At 37.9% G+C, this 17683-nt stretch overlaps 1 protein-coding gene across 4 annotated transcripts in view; it reads left to right on the top strand.

Moving 5' to 3' along the window:
- Positions 1-17683, top strand: part of LOC103172499 (mitogen-activated protein kinase kinase kinase kinase 4) — a 176124-nt gene that overhangs the window by 153374 nt on the left and 5067 nt on the right. For all 4 annotated transcript variants that reach the window (XM_007885251.2, XM_007885265.2, XM_007885258.2 and 1 more), the window contains 6 exons: positions 5032-5149; positions 7398-7568; positions 7739-7882; positions 9720-9854; positions 14959-15059; positions 16659-16808. In XM_007885251.2, the coding sequence (XP_007883442.1) occupies positions 5032-5149; positions 7398-7568; positions 7739-7882; positions 9720-9854; positions 14959-15059; positions 16659-16808 (819 nt within the window). The remainder of the gene's footprint in view (positions 1-5031; positions 5150-7397; positions 7569-7738; positions 7883-9719; positions 9855-14958; positions 15060-16658; positions 16809-17683) is intronic.

Raw genomic sequence — 17683 nt, forward strand, 5'->3', positions numbered from 1 at the left:
CTGACAAATAATGCTCGAGTTCTATAATATATATATATATACACACATATATGTGGTGGTTCAAAGTATATGCACCAGAGATGGTATAATTTAGTTTTTGCTCCAAAGCTGAGCTTCTTACAGCATTTAGCTGTCTTAATTTGGTCTGTCTCGTGGAATGTGAAATCAGCAGATTGGGCAAAGTGGAGTCTCAGTGGCAGAAGTCAAATTGAGATTAATAAATGCAGTAATGAAATGTGTATAAATAGAGTAAAATTTATCCCTTATAATCCCCAGTCTGAACTTCAGAAATGAATGTGCTATTACAGCTGTCACTTTTTTGACTACCAAAGCTATAATTCCCATCATTTTTTCCCCTAATATGTAAATCGGAATTAAAAGAAGCTTAGTTGTTTAAAAAAGCATGGTTTGTTAATAGGATGCTAATGTTTTCTTAGCAGAAGTTCCTTTTATTTACATTTGACATCATTCAATCTATACTTTCCTCCAAATAGTACAAATAGATTAGTGGTGTGCTGTAATAGGCTACATAAGCTTTACAGTTCTATTTAAACCCGCAGTGTCTCACAATTCTTCCTCATCAGCCAGACATATGAAAGGCTACCTGAAGCTATTTTACAAACTGTATATTTTTCAGTGTTCTGAAAGCTGTTACAAGATATTCACATTTTCACTACAGAGATGATCATCAGGACCTGACAGCAGATTTTTTCCTCCACTTTTTTAGTTTTACAAATGGTGATTAAAATAGGAATTGTTTCATAATCTGATTATTTGACAACTTTCAATATCTGATACAGTTTTGGGGGAGAAACTGAATCGTTCATGGTGCCTGAGGGTAACCAATTCATTGTGCAGATGCATTAAATTTTTATGGCATGAAAGTGTTAGACTAGATCGGGACCTCACTTTCAAAAGTGGTTTGAAGCTTTGTGAACCTGCTTTTTAAATAATTTTGTAAGAGCTTCCTGTAATTAAGTATTAAATCAAGATGAGGGTTTTAGCTTCTGAATAGTTTGGTTTTATGATGAGCCAAAAAATTATTTAGATTAATAGAGGGAAAACTCTTGACATATTCTCTTTTTGGCTTACATTAATTGTAAGCAGGCCGAAAGCTATAAGCCCCAAACCCCAAATGAACCTCTTCCTCTCCCCTGCCCCCCCTCCCTTTTCTCTCTTTCCCCGTGCTGTAGCTGGTCTAACAAATAATCACACAGCTGGCTCTTTGTCGAAGATAATTTTGACTGAGCTAAATTTCCTGTAGTGTAAAGTTGTGGGTTGATTCTTTTAAAAAAAAATGAGACTGCCTTTTGGCTGGGAAAAGCTGATTTGACAGGTTTTCAGTTTTATTTCAGCAGCCGTCAGCCACACCATATTTCACTTTAATCTTCTTGGTATAATCATCCTAACATTTATAAGCATTAAACTGGCAAGTTTTTTTTGTTCTTAAAACGTCACTGTCATTCACATAACTTCTCTAACATCCCCTTCTTGTTTTACCATCTTCCCTCTTGCCTTGCTTGTGCGGTTAGATGTGTTTGAAAAAATGGTTAACCCTTTGATGACTGCAGTCACATTTCTACACCACATTTTAAAAAGTAATAATTTACACACTTTTTATCTAGAAAATAGTGCGTATTTGGCTTAGGCTAGAGTAGAGACTTACTCAATGACTGACTGGGTAATTGCTCTGCCTTACTCTCTCTTGCGGAGCAGGAAGGTTCCTGGTTCAATAGTTGATCTCAGTTAGGGTGGCAGTGGGACACTTTGATTGACCTTTTTGTCATGGGGGTCTAGAAAAGTTGAGGGGAAAACTAAGCACTCCTGATTGCTGTCCAGTGATTCCCGCTGGGGAGTTTGCAGATGTGGGTGAGTGCTGACTGCAAACAGGATTGTGCTCCCCCTTTGTGGTCAAAATAGTTTATCAGTTCCCAATTGTCAAGCCTCACACATGAGGAAAAATCACTTGGGTGAAGAAGTGGAGGATTTCCAACAAGTGTCGAATTGTATCATGAATTTCCACCTTCAGGACTGGAAATAATTGGAAAGAGGATTGTGAATTACAAAGAGTTCAAAATTGATCTGTACTTAATCTAGTTTTGTTTCAAAATGTTCAATTTCCCCAAATGTGCTTTTTTTTGGAAAGATGTAAAGGAAAATGGGAATGGTTTGTAGAAAGGACCTTCAGTGCTCAGAGGGTTAAAGTGAAAAAATGAGAAGTTCTGCAATTTCATGAAAATAACCCATTGCTGCTCAAGAATTATTTGTTGCAGCAAAATTCACTTTGGCTGCCAATTAAGTCATATGCCTACCCTTACAGTTGCATTTGTTCACTCTCTTATCTACTTGTGGATGGCAGCTCGATCACAGAAGCAGTTTTCACCCTCCGTATTGTCACTTCTTAGTTAACTCAAGGAAAATTGGATTTGGGCAGTGTTGCACCAACAATGTGCAAACATCACAAATACTGTCTTTGGAGCAAGTGAATTTTTTTAATGAAATTGTAGTAGTACTATTGATTATAAACTTAAATGCATTGTACAATGTTCATGAAATGTTGGCAGGAATTCTTGCCGTTGTCATTTTTAAAAATCAAAGTACAACATAATACTCATTAACTCTATTTTGGTTTGAAGTACTTCTCTGCTCAAACAGTGAGCATTGATGTCAACAGGGTTGTGCTTGCCACTACATTGGATGAGCTATTGAGTGCAGTGGTGTGAGATATCTGAATTGATGTCAGTTTATAATCCCAGGTGTTCAGTATCGTGTCACAATGTTTTAAAATGTCATTAACTCGCAACCCACGGGTTCAAATTCCAACCAGTCAGCCAATTACTCTGAAATTGCACACACATGGTTTAGCACTTAAATAGATTTTATTTTAAATTGGAATGTTTTTAATTGATTATGGGATCTCTTTAACATTCTTTTTCAAAAAGAACAAGACTAGTTTCATGAGAATTATTTAAATTGGAGAGGATGTTTGAGGACACCATGACTAGAAAGGCCAGGGCTTGGCTTCAGTACTTTAAAGGAGGAGTCCAGAATGATCTGAGCAAGACTGCAATTTGTGTTTTTAAGGCTGAACAGAACAGCTAGTGTGCATAGCAGTGCAGACTTGGCTGTAACTGTTTTTTCAAATGCAAATTGCGAATTACATCTAATATCATTTCTATGTGGTCTGCTGGTAATAAAGTTGTACAAAAACAGCTTAATATCAGCAAATAAGAGAACTATGACATTTTTCATTACATCACATGCCTTTAATGCTGCTATTTTTTAAAAAAAGCTTGACTGAATCTTATGAATGGTGTTTTCCAGTTCAAGATGCCTTTTATCAACTATTGAAACAGTACAGTTGTTTGAATTTCTCACCGTGAGCTGCAAATATCTGATTTGTAAATTGCATTTGACGTATTTCCGAATCATTATGTTTATTCGCTTACAAGTTTAATTGACCAACTGCCAATTTGCTTTGGGAAATGAGTTGTTTAACTTTCTTCCTTCATTAGCATAAAGTTGCAAAGCATGCTATGCTTTGGGTGACTCTCTCTCTTTAGAAACTGTAATGTTAGACAGTCATTTTAAATGATTGATTCTGAAAGACAGTTGTTTTGAACTTGCTTCAACAGTCAAATATATTAAATTACTGTAATGTATTTATTAAAATAGTGAATTGAAAAGGCAGATTCACTTGTATAGTTTCTCTTTTGATTCAATATTGACAATCTGGTTTGAGAATGTTTCACAGTATTACAGAATATTCCAAGTTGGTAGCTAACACTGAAATTGAAGCATAACATTTAAGGGTCGAACTTGCCCCAAAAAGTTGAATAATTTGTCAATTTTTTAAAAAAAAAGAAACTTTGAAAAATACTCAAATTCTGTGAGCGACAATTTGAATACAAATCCAAACAGAAGAGTTCTTTACCCTGCTCTCTTCCCTCACTGAAACAAAATGTACTCTGAAAACTACTGGTTTCATCTTTTGTGTCCATTTTGCTCATGATACCTTCTTTGCCTTCATAAATTGCTATCAGCTGCTATTGTACCACTAATATAATAATAACCCTTGTATTTGATAAAGAGCTTTTCATGTCTGCTAGACATCTCAAAGCACTTCACAGAATATATTGTAAAGTGAATTGACTGTATATTTGTGGGCGAAATGCGGCAGCCAGTTGCACAAAACAGTGCTTTGGGATGTCCTCTTGATGTGAAAGGCGCTCTACAAATGTAATTTTGTTGTTGTTGTATTTTGTTATTGTCCCACAAACAGTCGTGGATTCAATGACCAAATTATTATTGTTTTTTTTCTTGAGTGATTATTATCCCCGGAAAAGCGATCCGCCAATTGACTTAACAACCAGTTTAGTCCATGATAGTTGGATTAAGCAAGATAGTTTAGTTCATGTTGCCTTGGAAATGGAATGCTTCAACTTTAGGAAGTCAGAAAAATGTCTCCAGCATATTCCTGCTGGTGCATGTTCATAGACATGTACAATTTATTTACTACAGGTTTCTTTTCAAATTAATAAATACATCATGTGAACAGTGGAATATTCATAGTAAACATTGGTTGAATATAACAATAACAAATAATTACAATTGCATAGTACCTTTCACGTTGGGAGGATGCCCAATGTGTAAACCAGATTGCTAATATTGAATCGGAAGAGAAAGTATACCAATGAATCTGCCTTTTTAATTCACTATTTTAATAAATGTTACCCTAATGTTATACACTAGCTTGTTGAAGCTAAAAGTTAATTCACTACTAAGTGCTGGGGGAGCAAAATATTGCTGCAAATTATAACGAAAAAATCACTGGTAAACCAATTAGTACTTTTAAGATAATTACTTATTAGAAATTTTGATGCACTGTAGTGTGGGGACTGTTCATTTCAAGCCACCAAATGGTGTTTTTGCATCCCTGTGTCTTACTAGGAATGTTGGCAGTCAGATGTAAAAATCAACATTTGTTTTTTTTCATATAGTTTTCATTCTGATTGAATATTCCTATTACAGACCCAGTCAGCAGGGAGCACACTCCAAAAACACAAATCCTCCTCGTCATTCACACCATTTATAGATCCCAGATTACTGCAGATCTCTCCATCAAGTGGATCTACTATATCTTCTGTGGGTAAGTGAAACATAACAGTTCAGTTGTGTTTTAAGGGTTTAAGTCTTCCTGGAAATATTTGATTGAAGTCATATGTTACGTTCAAAATAATTTGCATTAGTTTCAAAATAATTTATTATAAAATAAGTTTCAGTTTGTAGATGTAGATTAAGATATTTGAGGTGCTTTGACTACTGTTATCTTGTAAGTCTGGATCAATAAATGAAGCACTAACTAGATTAAATATTGTTTGTCAGATACAATTACCTGCCATCTGATGTTCCATCTTTGGTGGCTAATGGTGTTGTTGGTGGGGACATGACCAGATAGATTTAGCCTTAAACCTACCTCTGTAGTTAGACTCCCCTCCCACCCCCACCCTGTCTCAGAGCGCTTAACAGTGGCAGCGCTTGATGCTGAGCTACGGAGAGGAGGGTAGTAACCATAACTACAGTCGAAGAGGAAGGTCTTCGGGTGAGATCTGAAGACTGGGAAAGAGGAGGCAAGGTGGAGAGATTGAGGAAGAAGAGTACCAAAGGTTTGGGGCATAGTGGCTGAAGGCACAGCGGCCAATGGTAGATTGGAGAGGCGAGGGACAATGCGAGGTAGTGGAGTGGAGCGTAAGCTGGTTGGAGAGATATTGAGGGGAGGTGCCCTAGCATGAAGTGATTTGTAAAATAGTTTGAGGATCTTGAAATTGGTCTGTTCTGTGATGGGGAACTAGTAGAGCCTGGCAAGGACTGGGGTGATAGGGATATGGAGTTTGGTGTAGGTGAATATATGGACCAAAGAACTTTAAATTAGTTGGATTTTTGTGAGTGGTGGTGCTGGAGAGACGGGAGATGAGGATATTGGAATATTGAGGTGGGGGTAAAGATCAGGGTTTTGTCTGCATCGGGTGAGAGGTACAATTGCCTTGCAAGTTTCCTTACTCCACACACCTAATAATAATCCCTCCAAAACAATAATAAATTGGTCATTTTCAATTCATGACTGTTTGTGGGCCACTGCTGTGCGCAATTGACTGCTGCGTTTCACCCACAAATATACGGTCAATTCACTTTACAGTCTATTCTGTGAAGCGCTTTGAGACGTCGAGAAGACATGAAAAGTGCTATATCAAATGCAAGGATTATTATTATTATTATTGGAAGCGAGCAATGTGTTGGAAGTGGAAGAAAATGGTCCTGGACCGGAAATGTGTAGGAAAGACAGCTGGCAATCAAACCTAATGCCTAGGTTACGCACATGTTCGGTAAGTTTGAGGGATAGGCCGGGGAAGTTGAGGAAGTCAGAGCTGCAGGTGAGAAGATGCTGACAGGAGCCAAGGAGTATGGCTTCCATCTTGTCACCATTCAGCTGCAGAAAGTTGGCACTCATCCAGGCTGTGATATCTGACAAGTAAGCTGACAAAACATTAGTGGATCTGGAGTCGCAGCTGGAGGAGAAGTAGATTTGGGTGTCTGCAAACACCAAAAGTACAGTCTGCAGATGACATCACTGAAAGGAAGCATGTAAATGAGGAAAATTAGGGCCAAGAATGGAACCTTGGGGTACCCTTAAGGTGACCCAGTGGGAGTGAGAGGAAAAATCATTAGCGGAAAGAGTTGAATTTGTTGTTGACTGCATTTCCTGACCAACAGGGGAATATCTACCAGAATGGCTCCTGATCTAAATATTGAATTTTCTTCCCAATAAACACGAGTATAATTCTGAGGCCGAAGAACCAAATTTTTATTACACAAAGAATATAGTAGTACCCCTTGAATTCTGCGGATCGAGCCTTGCAGTTTAATAATGATTCTACTTTACATGACATTTTTCACAGCCTGGTCGTTCATATCTATAACATACCCTTCAGCCAGAAGGCAGAGGAATGTGGTCTTCTCCACTACTGCTTTCAGTGCTGATTTTTGATATGTGGTGTGTTTTCAGTAAAATAAGATGAGTTCTGTCTGTTTGCCCCAAGTGAAATGCTCCTCAACATTGGCAGTTAAATCTGGCAGTTCAGCTGACTGATGCTCACCAGACCAAGGCATGTAAGTTCAAATGCCCTAGTAACTCCAGGGCCTCAACAAATAACGTGCTCTGGTTTGGACTTGAAACAATGAAAATGATATATGAAAGCTTTCAGCATAATAAAAAAGAAATGGTTCCTTTCAATTAGGCTGATTAGAATTATTTCTATTTGGGAAGGTCGATGGGAGGGGAATTGAAAGCAGTTTTGAGAGCTGGTTTGTAAATCTGATGGTGTGTTGTCTTTTTGCAGTTGTGCTTTCCAGCGATCAGATTAGACCAGACTCCATGAGGCAGGATCCAAGTAGAAAAGGCTCAGTTGTCAATGTAAATCCAACCAACACAAGGCCACAGAGTGACACACCGGAGATTCGCAAGTACAAGAAGAGATTCAACTCTGAGATTCTTTGTGCTGCCTTATGGGGCAAGTACTATTCATAGCCTTGATTTCAAGCTTATACCTTTTTAAGTACAGATAATAAACTATAGTTTGAATATGATTAAAAGAGTAATTTGGGCAGATGTACCCAGTGTTAAAGACCAATGTGAGCATCCATTACGGACGATACTTATTGCTTGACGTGGTTTTCCCAGGTGTGAACTTATTGGTGGGTACGGAGAGTGGGTTGATGCTGTTAGACAGGAGTGGCCAAGGGAAGGTGTATCCATTAATCAATCGAAGGCGCTTCCAACAGATGGATGTGCTTGAAGGCTTGAATGTACTGGTAACAATATCAGGTAATTATTCTACTAATTAAGATTCATGTTGTATTGGTATTTATCGAAGATGCACAAACCTCAGTTGGACATCTGAAAGAGAGAGAATTTTTATTGTGTCATATGCTGAAACATCTCAAAGAACTTCATAAGCTATTACTGTTTTTGTGAGTAAAACAACCAAGTCAAGTATTTAAATTCTCATTTAAGAATTAGCATAAATTTTGTAATTAAAAACACATTGGTGCAATAAAGATTATTGAGACAACTTGCTCTTGCTTATCCTGGCACAGAACATGTGAATGCTAAATCATCTTCAGTACTTTTCATTTGTGTGACAATGCAAAGCAAATGCAATTTGACAGTACAGCTAAAAGTGTAAACAACCAATTCAAGAAAATGCACAGGTCAGTGAACTTGTCATGTGAGCACATGACCTGGTAAGAGTAGTAGGTAATGAATGGAAAACAGATGACAAACAACGAGGAACCTGTAGCTCAGTGGTTAGAGCACTCGCCTCACAAGCGAGACACCTGGGTTCAATTCCAGGCAGGGTGAAACCTTGGGCAAGTTTCCTTACTCCATGTGCCTAATAATAATCCCTCCAAAACAATACAATAATAAATTGGTCATTTTTAATCCACGACTATTTTGTGGGACACTGCTGTGCACAATTGGCTGCCGCGTTTCGCCCACAAATATACAGTCAATTCACTTTACAGCATATTCTGTGAAGCGCTTTGAGACGTCGAGAAGACGTGGAAAGCGCTGTATCAAATGCAAGGATTATTATTAATGCTTGAGAATTAGAAATGCCATTGTTGCATGTAAAATCAATGATTTAAAATAATTTACTTTCACCTTTTTTGAAGCATGTCATTGACTTTGGTAGTCGTTTCTTCATAGCTGATGCCACTTAAATAGGAAATGCTACTGTAAAGAAGATGGGAGAATACGTTCTTTTAATATTAAGCACAATGATTTTTTTTGTAACGTTTACCCTTCGGATAATATTTTGACTAGCTCCTCTGTGGAAAGTGTAATCCGCAATGTTTTAAAGAAAAGTACCAAACTTGGCTCTGAATTGATAAGGGTAGCCATCCACAAAGAAGCACAGATTCCTGTGATGATTGAGACCAGATATTGTTCTTTTCCATGAAATGCTGGGTCACTAAAACAAACCTTGCTTTTAAATCAAATTGTGGCCAATGCTATGGGATCCAAGCATATTTTGCATTGAAAATTCTTTTCCCCAACATAACTTTGCTGTTTTGAGCGGTAAATGACTGTGAAATGTAGAATATTCTGTTTGGGCTGTTGCCCAGCAGCAAGGGTTTGGTGCTACCAGAGCTGCACACTGATTTTCAAGTTATTTTTCAGGCTTTTATTGTGCTTTTTGTTCTGAAAACTCTTGCTCTGTGTTGCCCCCATGTGGCGAAAAAGAAAAATTGAAGGTACGGTGTTGTCTGCCTGACTGAAAGTTTTGAATTGTTTCTAGACATTGTTTGCTGAATTGACGTGAATCTGAATCTAGATTCATAACCGAGTTTAAACCTCTTCAAGTAAGTAGTAGGAATGCTGTTAAGCTTTGCTCTTTCCCTTAAAACCTGTCTCTTTGATTATGCTTTCTACTAACTTCCTCTCACCAGGTTCCTGATCAATTATGTGATGTGCTTTGAGATGTCCTCCCTTTTGAAGTGCTTGACAGTACTTCTAGTGTTTAGCACATAACACAGAAATTTAAGGGGAACACCTACCATGGTGCTCTCGGGCTTTGGAATATCATTGCATCACATATAAAGTTTCCTCTGCGCTAATCTGTCATTATCACTAACCTAATGTTATCTGCTCAACAAAGGGAAGAAGAACAAATTGCGAGTATATTACCTGTCCTGGTTAAGAAACAAGATTTTACATAATGATCCTGAAGTGGAGAAAAAACAAGGATGGACAACTGTGGGGGACTTAGAAGGATGTGTGCACTACAAAGTTGGTGAGAAATGTTTAATGTATTTGATTATAGCATAATAGAAGCATTTGTTTAATATCTGAAACAAGTGCCAAAATGTTAAGGTTAGATGTATGTGTGTGTCTCTATCTGTGTCTATCCTTTACACACATTTTTTTCTTTTTATAACCCATTTAGCATTCTATAAATTCTGTTGTGCTTACAAAAATAATAGTGTGCACAGCAGTATGACTGAGTCATATATGGCACCCAGATAATCCACAGCCAATGAAATCCGAGGTTAAGAACTGCACACCACTGGCTTCCAAACTTAAGAATTTTTAAAATTCTACATTAATCTATTTTAAGACTTTAGGGTAAGAGGCTAATACTGTGCAAGTATAATGAATCCAACTACTTTGCAGAGCAAAGTCTGGGATACTGCTGTGCTTTTAAACTTCAATATTTTTGAACAAAATATGAACATTTTGTTCATATTTGCAAAAATTCACAAACAGATCAATGCTTTGTGTTAAGTTAAATGGACCAAGATAGCTGATATAAGCCATTAAACTTTGTCTTTTACGAATAGTATCATAGGATATCAGCAGGCAGGACAAATGTTGATGTATTAAGAAAGAATCTAAAATAGATATTTTTAATGTTTTTGCCATTGCCACACATTCTTTGTACCTCTAAATATTAATAACAGTAATATTTGCATTTGACATAATGCCTTATCATGTCATCGATACATCTCAAAGCTATTCGCAGGATTTTACTGTTAAGTGTATTGTGTTTTTTTTGCTGTATCGACTATATAAATTGTACTGAGTGTACTCCATTGACATGAATTAATGCATTTCTATTGCAATTTGAATCCAACATAACTATCTTGTCAACCTACAGATTATTATTCCTACAAATATCTTTCATGCCCATGTTCTTAAGTATTAGAGAATTGCCACACAGGAATAAATTGGTAACCCAATGAATAATTCATTCATAATTAGTATGTTTCATAACATTTGCATTTATGTATCAACCTCTTGCTACCACAGTAGCAAAGTGGCAATGTATCAGCTTCAAGGAGGTATGCAAATACATTGTGTCCAATCCAATCAAAGGTGATTAGTGTAATTTTAGATGTCTCTAAAATCTCAGCACCATTACCAAATTACTCTCTCTCCTCTCCATCAGTAATATTGAGATTGTATCAGAATTGTTTTCAAACATTGCAGACTGGAGATTTGGAAAAGTTGGGTTAGGTGGGTACTTGGATTGGGTGTAGATTTACAGATGCTTTTATTTCTCGGTAAGATCCATTACTACCGTTAGTAATGAAATCTTATAGAACAAAGCTGTCTATGAATCCAGTATTGATCGATACTTAGGCAGCCCTGCTCAAAGAAGGCTATAAAATTTCAGTTTGCAGAATAAAATGGAAGGTTAAATGTACTGCATTATGCTAGTTACTACATTATTCAGTGATGTGTGGTGTGAAATTTAATTCTGCAATGAACACAGTTATCATTGACTTAATTTACTGTGCCAGAATGTGCTGCAAGCAAAGCTTGAGGTTGTGTTGACTGTGGTAGATTCAGTTTGCTGCCAAGTTTTTTAAAAACAACTTTATAATTTGTCAATGATTTAAGGAAATCCACTTTTAAGTTATGACTCTGTACTTTTAATTTGTGGGGGTGGGGCAAATCCATTAACTTTAGAAACTTTCCAGGTATTAAGGTAAGTATGTGTGTGCCATTATATTTTGAGCAAATAACAAAATAACAAACCATTTCAATTGTTAAATGATTACCAAATGCAAAATCAATGTAATGCAAGAGTGATTAAGAAAGGGATATAAACTTTTTCTTGCAGCTAAATTATAGGGAATTGGCAACCAGGAGTTTGGCTGCAGTAAAGTCTGAACTAAACTGCTGGAGTTCACTAGTACAGTGACAGAGTAGAAGTCGAACGTTATGTTGTATGGAAGGCGTTGGCCAGACCCCATATAGAATATTACATGCAGTTCTGCTTCCAAATTGTAGGAATGATATGAATACTCCTTCCATACAACATAACTTTTGAATTATACTCTTGTCACTCTACTAATGAACTCCAGCAGTTTATTTTGCACTTTACTGCAGCCAAACTCCTGGTTGCCAATTACCTATATTTTAGCTGCAAGAAAAAGCCTATATTCCACTTCCCTGTCTCCTATTTTTTTTTGCCAAATAGCTATCTAATTCCCTCTTGAATTTGCTAACACAATCTGCCTCCCCTTCCTTCCAAGGTAGTCTGCTCCACATACTCTGTAAAAATATTTAAAATTCAAACTTCCTGTTTCTTTTCTCTTCTCACATTAAGTCTACGTCCTCCAGATTTATTGATCATTGTAAACACATTTTTAGGGTTTTGTTTATCACTTCTCTTTAGGATAATAATCCTTGCATTTGATATAGTGCCTATAATGTTGAAACAATTCACAGGTAATTGCTGTAAAATGTACTGACTATATTTGAAGGCAAAACCTGGCAGCTAATTTCCTGCACATCAAGGTCTTGCAAACAGTCATGAAGCGAGTGAACACGTCAACTAAGGGATTATTGGCCAGGAGAAACCTTTTCAGAACTCTGCAGCCTGTGTCCTCTCCTGCACCAAACTCCATGACCCATCTCCCCCATTCTCGCCCGACTCCATTGGCTCCGTATCCTTCAGAGGATCCAGTCCAAGATCCTGGTCCTCACCTACAAAGCCCTCCATGGCCTCGCCCCACCCTAACCTCTGCGACCTCCTAACCCCCTACCAACCTGCCCGCCCCTCCGCTCAGCCGGCTTTGGCCTGCTCCATGTCCCCCGCCCCACCGTTAGTGGGAGAGCCTTCAGCCACTCTATCCCCAACTTCTGGAATTCCATCTCTCTATCACTCCTTAGCCTCCTTCAAGTCCCGCCTCAAGATCCTTCTCTTCGACCATGCCATCGGCCACCGCCCCTCTGCCTCCCTTCTCCCCCCTGACCACAGCTTGGGTCTGAAATGCTGTTCACTGTCCAGCGCCTTGAGACATCCTCTCGACGTGAAAGGCGCTATACCAAATGTAATCTTCTTGTTGTTGTTGTTCTTGAACAATGTTATAGAGACATTAACCTGACCTGAATTTTGACCTGGACGAACAGATGGGTTCTTGGATTTATGCCCTATCTGAAACAACAACAATACAGTATCTCTGCAGTACTTTACAACACTAACTTGCATTTATATAGTGCCTTTCACGTGGGTTAGTGTCAGACCGCTGAAGTATAAACTGCTGAAGGATCATCCTATGTTATGAGCTCAAAAGTAAACATGGGGCTTGAATCCCCAAACTTGAATACTGAAACTTAACTACTTCAAAAAAAAATCCCCTGAACCTTTTTAGAATAAACATTCTCAGTTTCCGTTTTTTCTCCTTATAACTCAGAGGCCCGATATTCTACTTATGTTTAGCCTGTAAGGCTATTTGCCTTAAAATTTAGGATTGTGCAAAGTTTGCTGAAAATTCTTAAATTCATTCTTATCAGGAAGTTGTCTTTCTTCATTTCTTAAAAGATTTGATTTTAAGAAATTTCTGCAATTCTGACCCATTTTAAACATCGAAACAAGATTACAATCGTAGACTTCATTGAGATGATTTCATGACCAGATGTCTAATGCCAGCTGTCAATCCAGTTGCTCTTCTCTTAACCTCATCAAATGGCAAGATGTTGCATTATAATATGGTGACTAGAATGGTGAACACTACTCCAGATGAGACTCGATTTTGGAAAATAAATAACGCTTCCGTAGCAATGAGTGAGAGAATTCCTAGAATATTTAATAGTCTATTTCAGATAAAGCATTTATAGCCTAAAGAAGCAGCAAAGCATGTTCTTTGGTTCAGTGATTCCTTGAATTGATGTAAAGAATGCAGCCACTTCAAGTTTAGCATATTCTATAACTGATTTTGTACTTTCTACCATCAACAAAGCTCAGTCAGCAGCTGAGTGTTATTTTGCAGTAAAAACAAGCCATTGCACCAATAGGAACAACCTAATTACATTGAAATAGTGTAATTTACATCGGAAGGACATCTCAAAGCGCTGGATTACAGGAAAAAGGAATCTGCTGCCATTAATTTGTTTTGCCAGTGAGTCTTTAACAAGGTTCTAAGGAGAAGCTTCTCGATAAATCTTCATTCAACACCGTTAGAAATAGTTATACAGTATAGGGATATAAATGCATTAATTTTTAAAGGTAGGAAGACAGAGGGACAAGACTATGATGAAAACTAATGGGATCCTAGATTTTATAAATGGGTATGTAGAATATAAAACCAGAGAGGTGATGCGTATCCCGTATAAATCATTACAGTATTGTGTCCAGTTTGTCAACCCATTTAAGAAATGGATGTCAGGACAATAAAGATGGTGCAGAGGAGAATTACTAGGATGATACCAGGGATAAGTGGTTTAAGAGTAGATAGGGGAGATATCTTGTCACTTGGGGCATTCTCCTGATGTGAAAGGAGTTGAATAAATCAAATTTGTTGTTGTTGAATTGGACAAATTTTCATTGGAACAGCAATGGTTGAGAGGAGACCCGATATAGTTCTTTAGAGTAGATAGGGAGAAATTATTACCACTTGTTGGCGATGGGTGGCATTTTTTAAGATAATTAATAAAAAGGGGAGTTTAGGAGGAACTCTTTTTACAAAGAGTTATGGTGTGGAATTTTCTCACATTTCTATACCAGTTTATAATAATGCTTGCATTTGATATATCACCTAAATATCAAACGTCTTCACGAAACGTCTATGAAGTGTAGCAACTGTGTATTTGTAGGCAAATGCTGTAGCCCAATTACAATTTTATCTGGAGGCCTGTTGGGCCAGGACACTGGGAGAAATCCCCTTCGCTTTTCAAATAGTGATTTAACATATCATCCAAAGGACCTCACCTCTGACAATGGAGATGCAGTTTACACCTCAAAGCACTTTTTCCAATGGTGTATCGTAATCACTTCCTGAATAAGGCTTTCAACTCCAATGTTTGTAGTTGTGCTTTAATACTAACACTATTTATACATTCAGTATAATTTGCATTTAATTGTAATTAAATTTAATTTAATTTTCTAGTAAAATACGAGAGGATCAAGTTTTTAGTGATTGCTTTGAAGAATTCTGTGGAAGTCTATGCATGGGCCCCCAAGCCATACCACAAATTTATGGCCTTTAAGGTGAGTTACCAGAGGTCTTTCGCTATAATTTTATTCTACAGTTTCTAAAATATTTGGTTTCCGTTTTTTTTAACGCATGCTGGGATAGGAGTGACGCTGGCACTGCTAGCATTTATTGCCCATCATCAGGGTTGTGGTGGTAGCATCTGCTCTTTAAACTACTGCAGTCCTTATGGCAATGGTGATCCCATGACCATGTCAGACAATGAGTCTACCTGTGACTTTCATGGTAAATGAAATATTTTTGTATTGATCATATATTAATAACTAATATTAAAAGGGCACGTTGTAAATGTTGACCAAAATATCTGTTGTATACAACAATAACAAATTGCATTTATATAGCGCCTTTCACATTCGGACAATGTCCCAAGGTCCTGGACAGTCGAGCTGGGGTAGGATTTGAGAGGAATGGGGTCCTTGTGGGAGGGTGGTGGGAAGATGACCGAAGGCACGGTTAAAGAGGAAGATCTTGAGACGGACCTTAAAGGAGGCGAGGGAAGGGATGCGATGAAGGGACTTTGCGATGAGGTTCCACAGGGAGGGAGCAGAAAGACTGAAGAACTGACCGCTGATGGTGGGGCAGGTAGGGCCAGTGCCTGCCAAGTGGAGGGAGCAGGTGGGTTGGTAATGTTTTAGCAGGTTGCAGAGGTAGGGTGTTAAAGGCTTTAAACGTGAGGACGGTAGGGGATGGGGAGATGGTGTAGTCAGGCAAGGATTGGGCTGATTGGCTTGCAGAGTGTACATGAGCTAGAAAATTCTGAATAATCTGCAGAACTTGTTGGGGAAGAGTTAGAAATGTTAGTCCAACGAGCAGAAAGTTAGCAAAGTGAAGCCTGCCTACTGTATACTGACGGTATCCCATATCTACAAATAGTACATGGTACTTGTGTAGGATGTCTGCAAAGTTTTTCTTGTATTACAAAAACAATTTGTATTTTTATAGCGCCCTTCATGTGCAGTAGAGTCTTGGAATACAAAACTGCTCTGAAGTGCAGACTCTTATTCAGTATTCACTGCTCGTCTGGTATTCTGGGTAAAGAGGAAGGAATATAGAGGGTCTGAGGTAGGGATTTCCAGAGGTTTGGGGCATTGTGGCTGAAGGCATGTCTGCCGATGGAGGGGTCGGGGATGTGAGAAGGCCTGAGCAAAGTGAGTGGTAGAGGGGATGGGTGTGATCAGATGGGAGAGGTGCTAGAGCATGAAGTGATTTGTAGGTGAGTGTGAGGTCCTGCGATCGGAAGCTAGTGGAGTCTGGTAAGCACTGTGGTGATGGGAGTGCAGAGTTTGGTACGGGTGATAATCATCTGGTGAAATTTAAGTGCTTTGACTTTGTTCCAAGCACTTCTTTTTGGTCAACCAAGCCACAAGGTTAGGATGAGTTTTTTTTGGATCGAGTAAGGGTCACAACACATTTTACTTTTGGCCCATATATTTATTAGTATTCTCACTGAAATGATTTATACTGTTGATTGTACGATGATGAAGCAATGAGGACTTATTTTCATGCTGGTTTTGCCTTTATGGGCAATAAATGTGTGAATGCATTAATTTTTTGGATGAATTATACTTAATCTGCTGCTTGGTGCTTTTTTACAGTCATTTACAGACCTGTTGCACAAGCCATTGTTGGTGGATCTCACAGTAGAGGAAGGGCAGAGGCTAAAGGTGATCTACGGCTCCAGCGCTGGCTTCCACGCGGTTGATGTAGATTCGGGAACAGTCTATGATATTTATCTACCCACACATGTAAGAGTTTTCACTTTTTGTTTTTGAGGGAATGGGGGTGAAGACAGTGTGCGATAATATCTTAGAGATGAAGAATAGGAAGCAAGCAACATCATTTTTTAAAATAAACAATTGGACTTTCATCAAACAATGTGATTAATTATTCAAGCTTTGAATTTAGCCTCACTGTTACCATTTAAACTAAATAGATTGGAGTTAGAAAACAGATTTTGAGGTGCCTGAGCTTCTGTTAAGCTAAGTCCCAATACTCTCAACATGTATTTTTAAACTTCCTCCTTGTTACTTTAGTGAGAAACCAAGTGTCTCTAGCACTCGTAACCTTTAACACAGATTAAATTCACTAGATTTCTGAAAGCTTCCAATTTAATCGGATTCTTGAAAGTTTCATTCAAGAGTTTCAAACTTGTATTTTTGGCTGTAAGAGAAGAATATCTCAACTACATTGTTTCCCTTTAGATTTAATTCCTTGTTATCTATTTTGATATTGAAAGTCCATTTTACTTGTGGTTAATGTATACTTTCAGAAGCGCTGCTAACGTTGAGAAGCATTCTATGAAGAATGTGTACATTATGTCACATTGTCATTATATCATTGTTTTGATGAGTATTGGTCAAATGACTGGTTTGTAGTATAGTCCCATGATTTATGGACTAGACTAAGGTTTGAAAGTTAGTCATGCAGAAGGAAATGAAACTGAAGAGTTTGTTTCCTGTTTGTATTGGACCATCACTTTTCATGGGCATGTGTGTCACAGACCAGCCAGAGTTACCAAGTAGAAATTCAACTGTTAATCCTGTCAATGTGGTTCTAGATTTAAATTGATATTGGAGTGAATACATTGACAGCATAAGTATTTATTCCCTCTGCCCCCATC

The sequence above is a fragment of the Callorhinchus milii genome, unplaced genomic scaffold (genome assembly GCF_018977255.1).
Source record: "Callorhinchus milii isolate IMCB2004 unplaced genomic scaffold, IMCB_Cmil_1.0 Scaffold4, whole genome shotgun sequence".
Taxonomy (NCBI): domain Eukaryota; kingdom Metazoa; phylum Chordata; class Chondrichthyes; order Chimaeriformes; family Callorhinchidae; genus Callorhinchus; species Callorhinchus milii.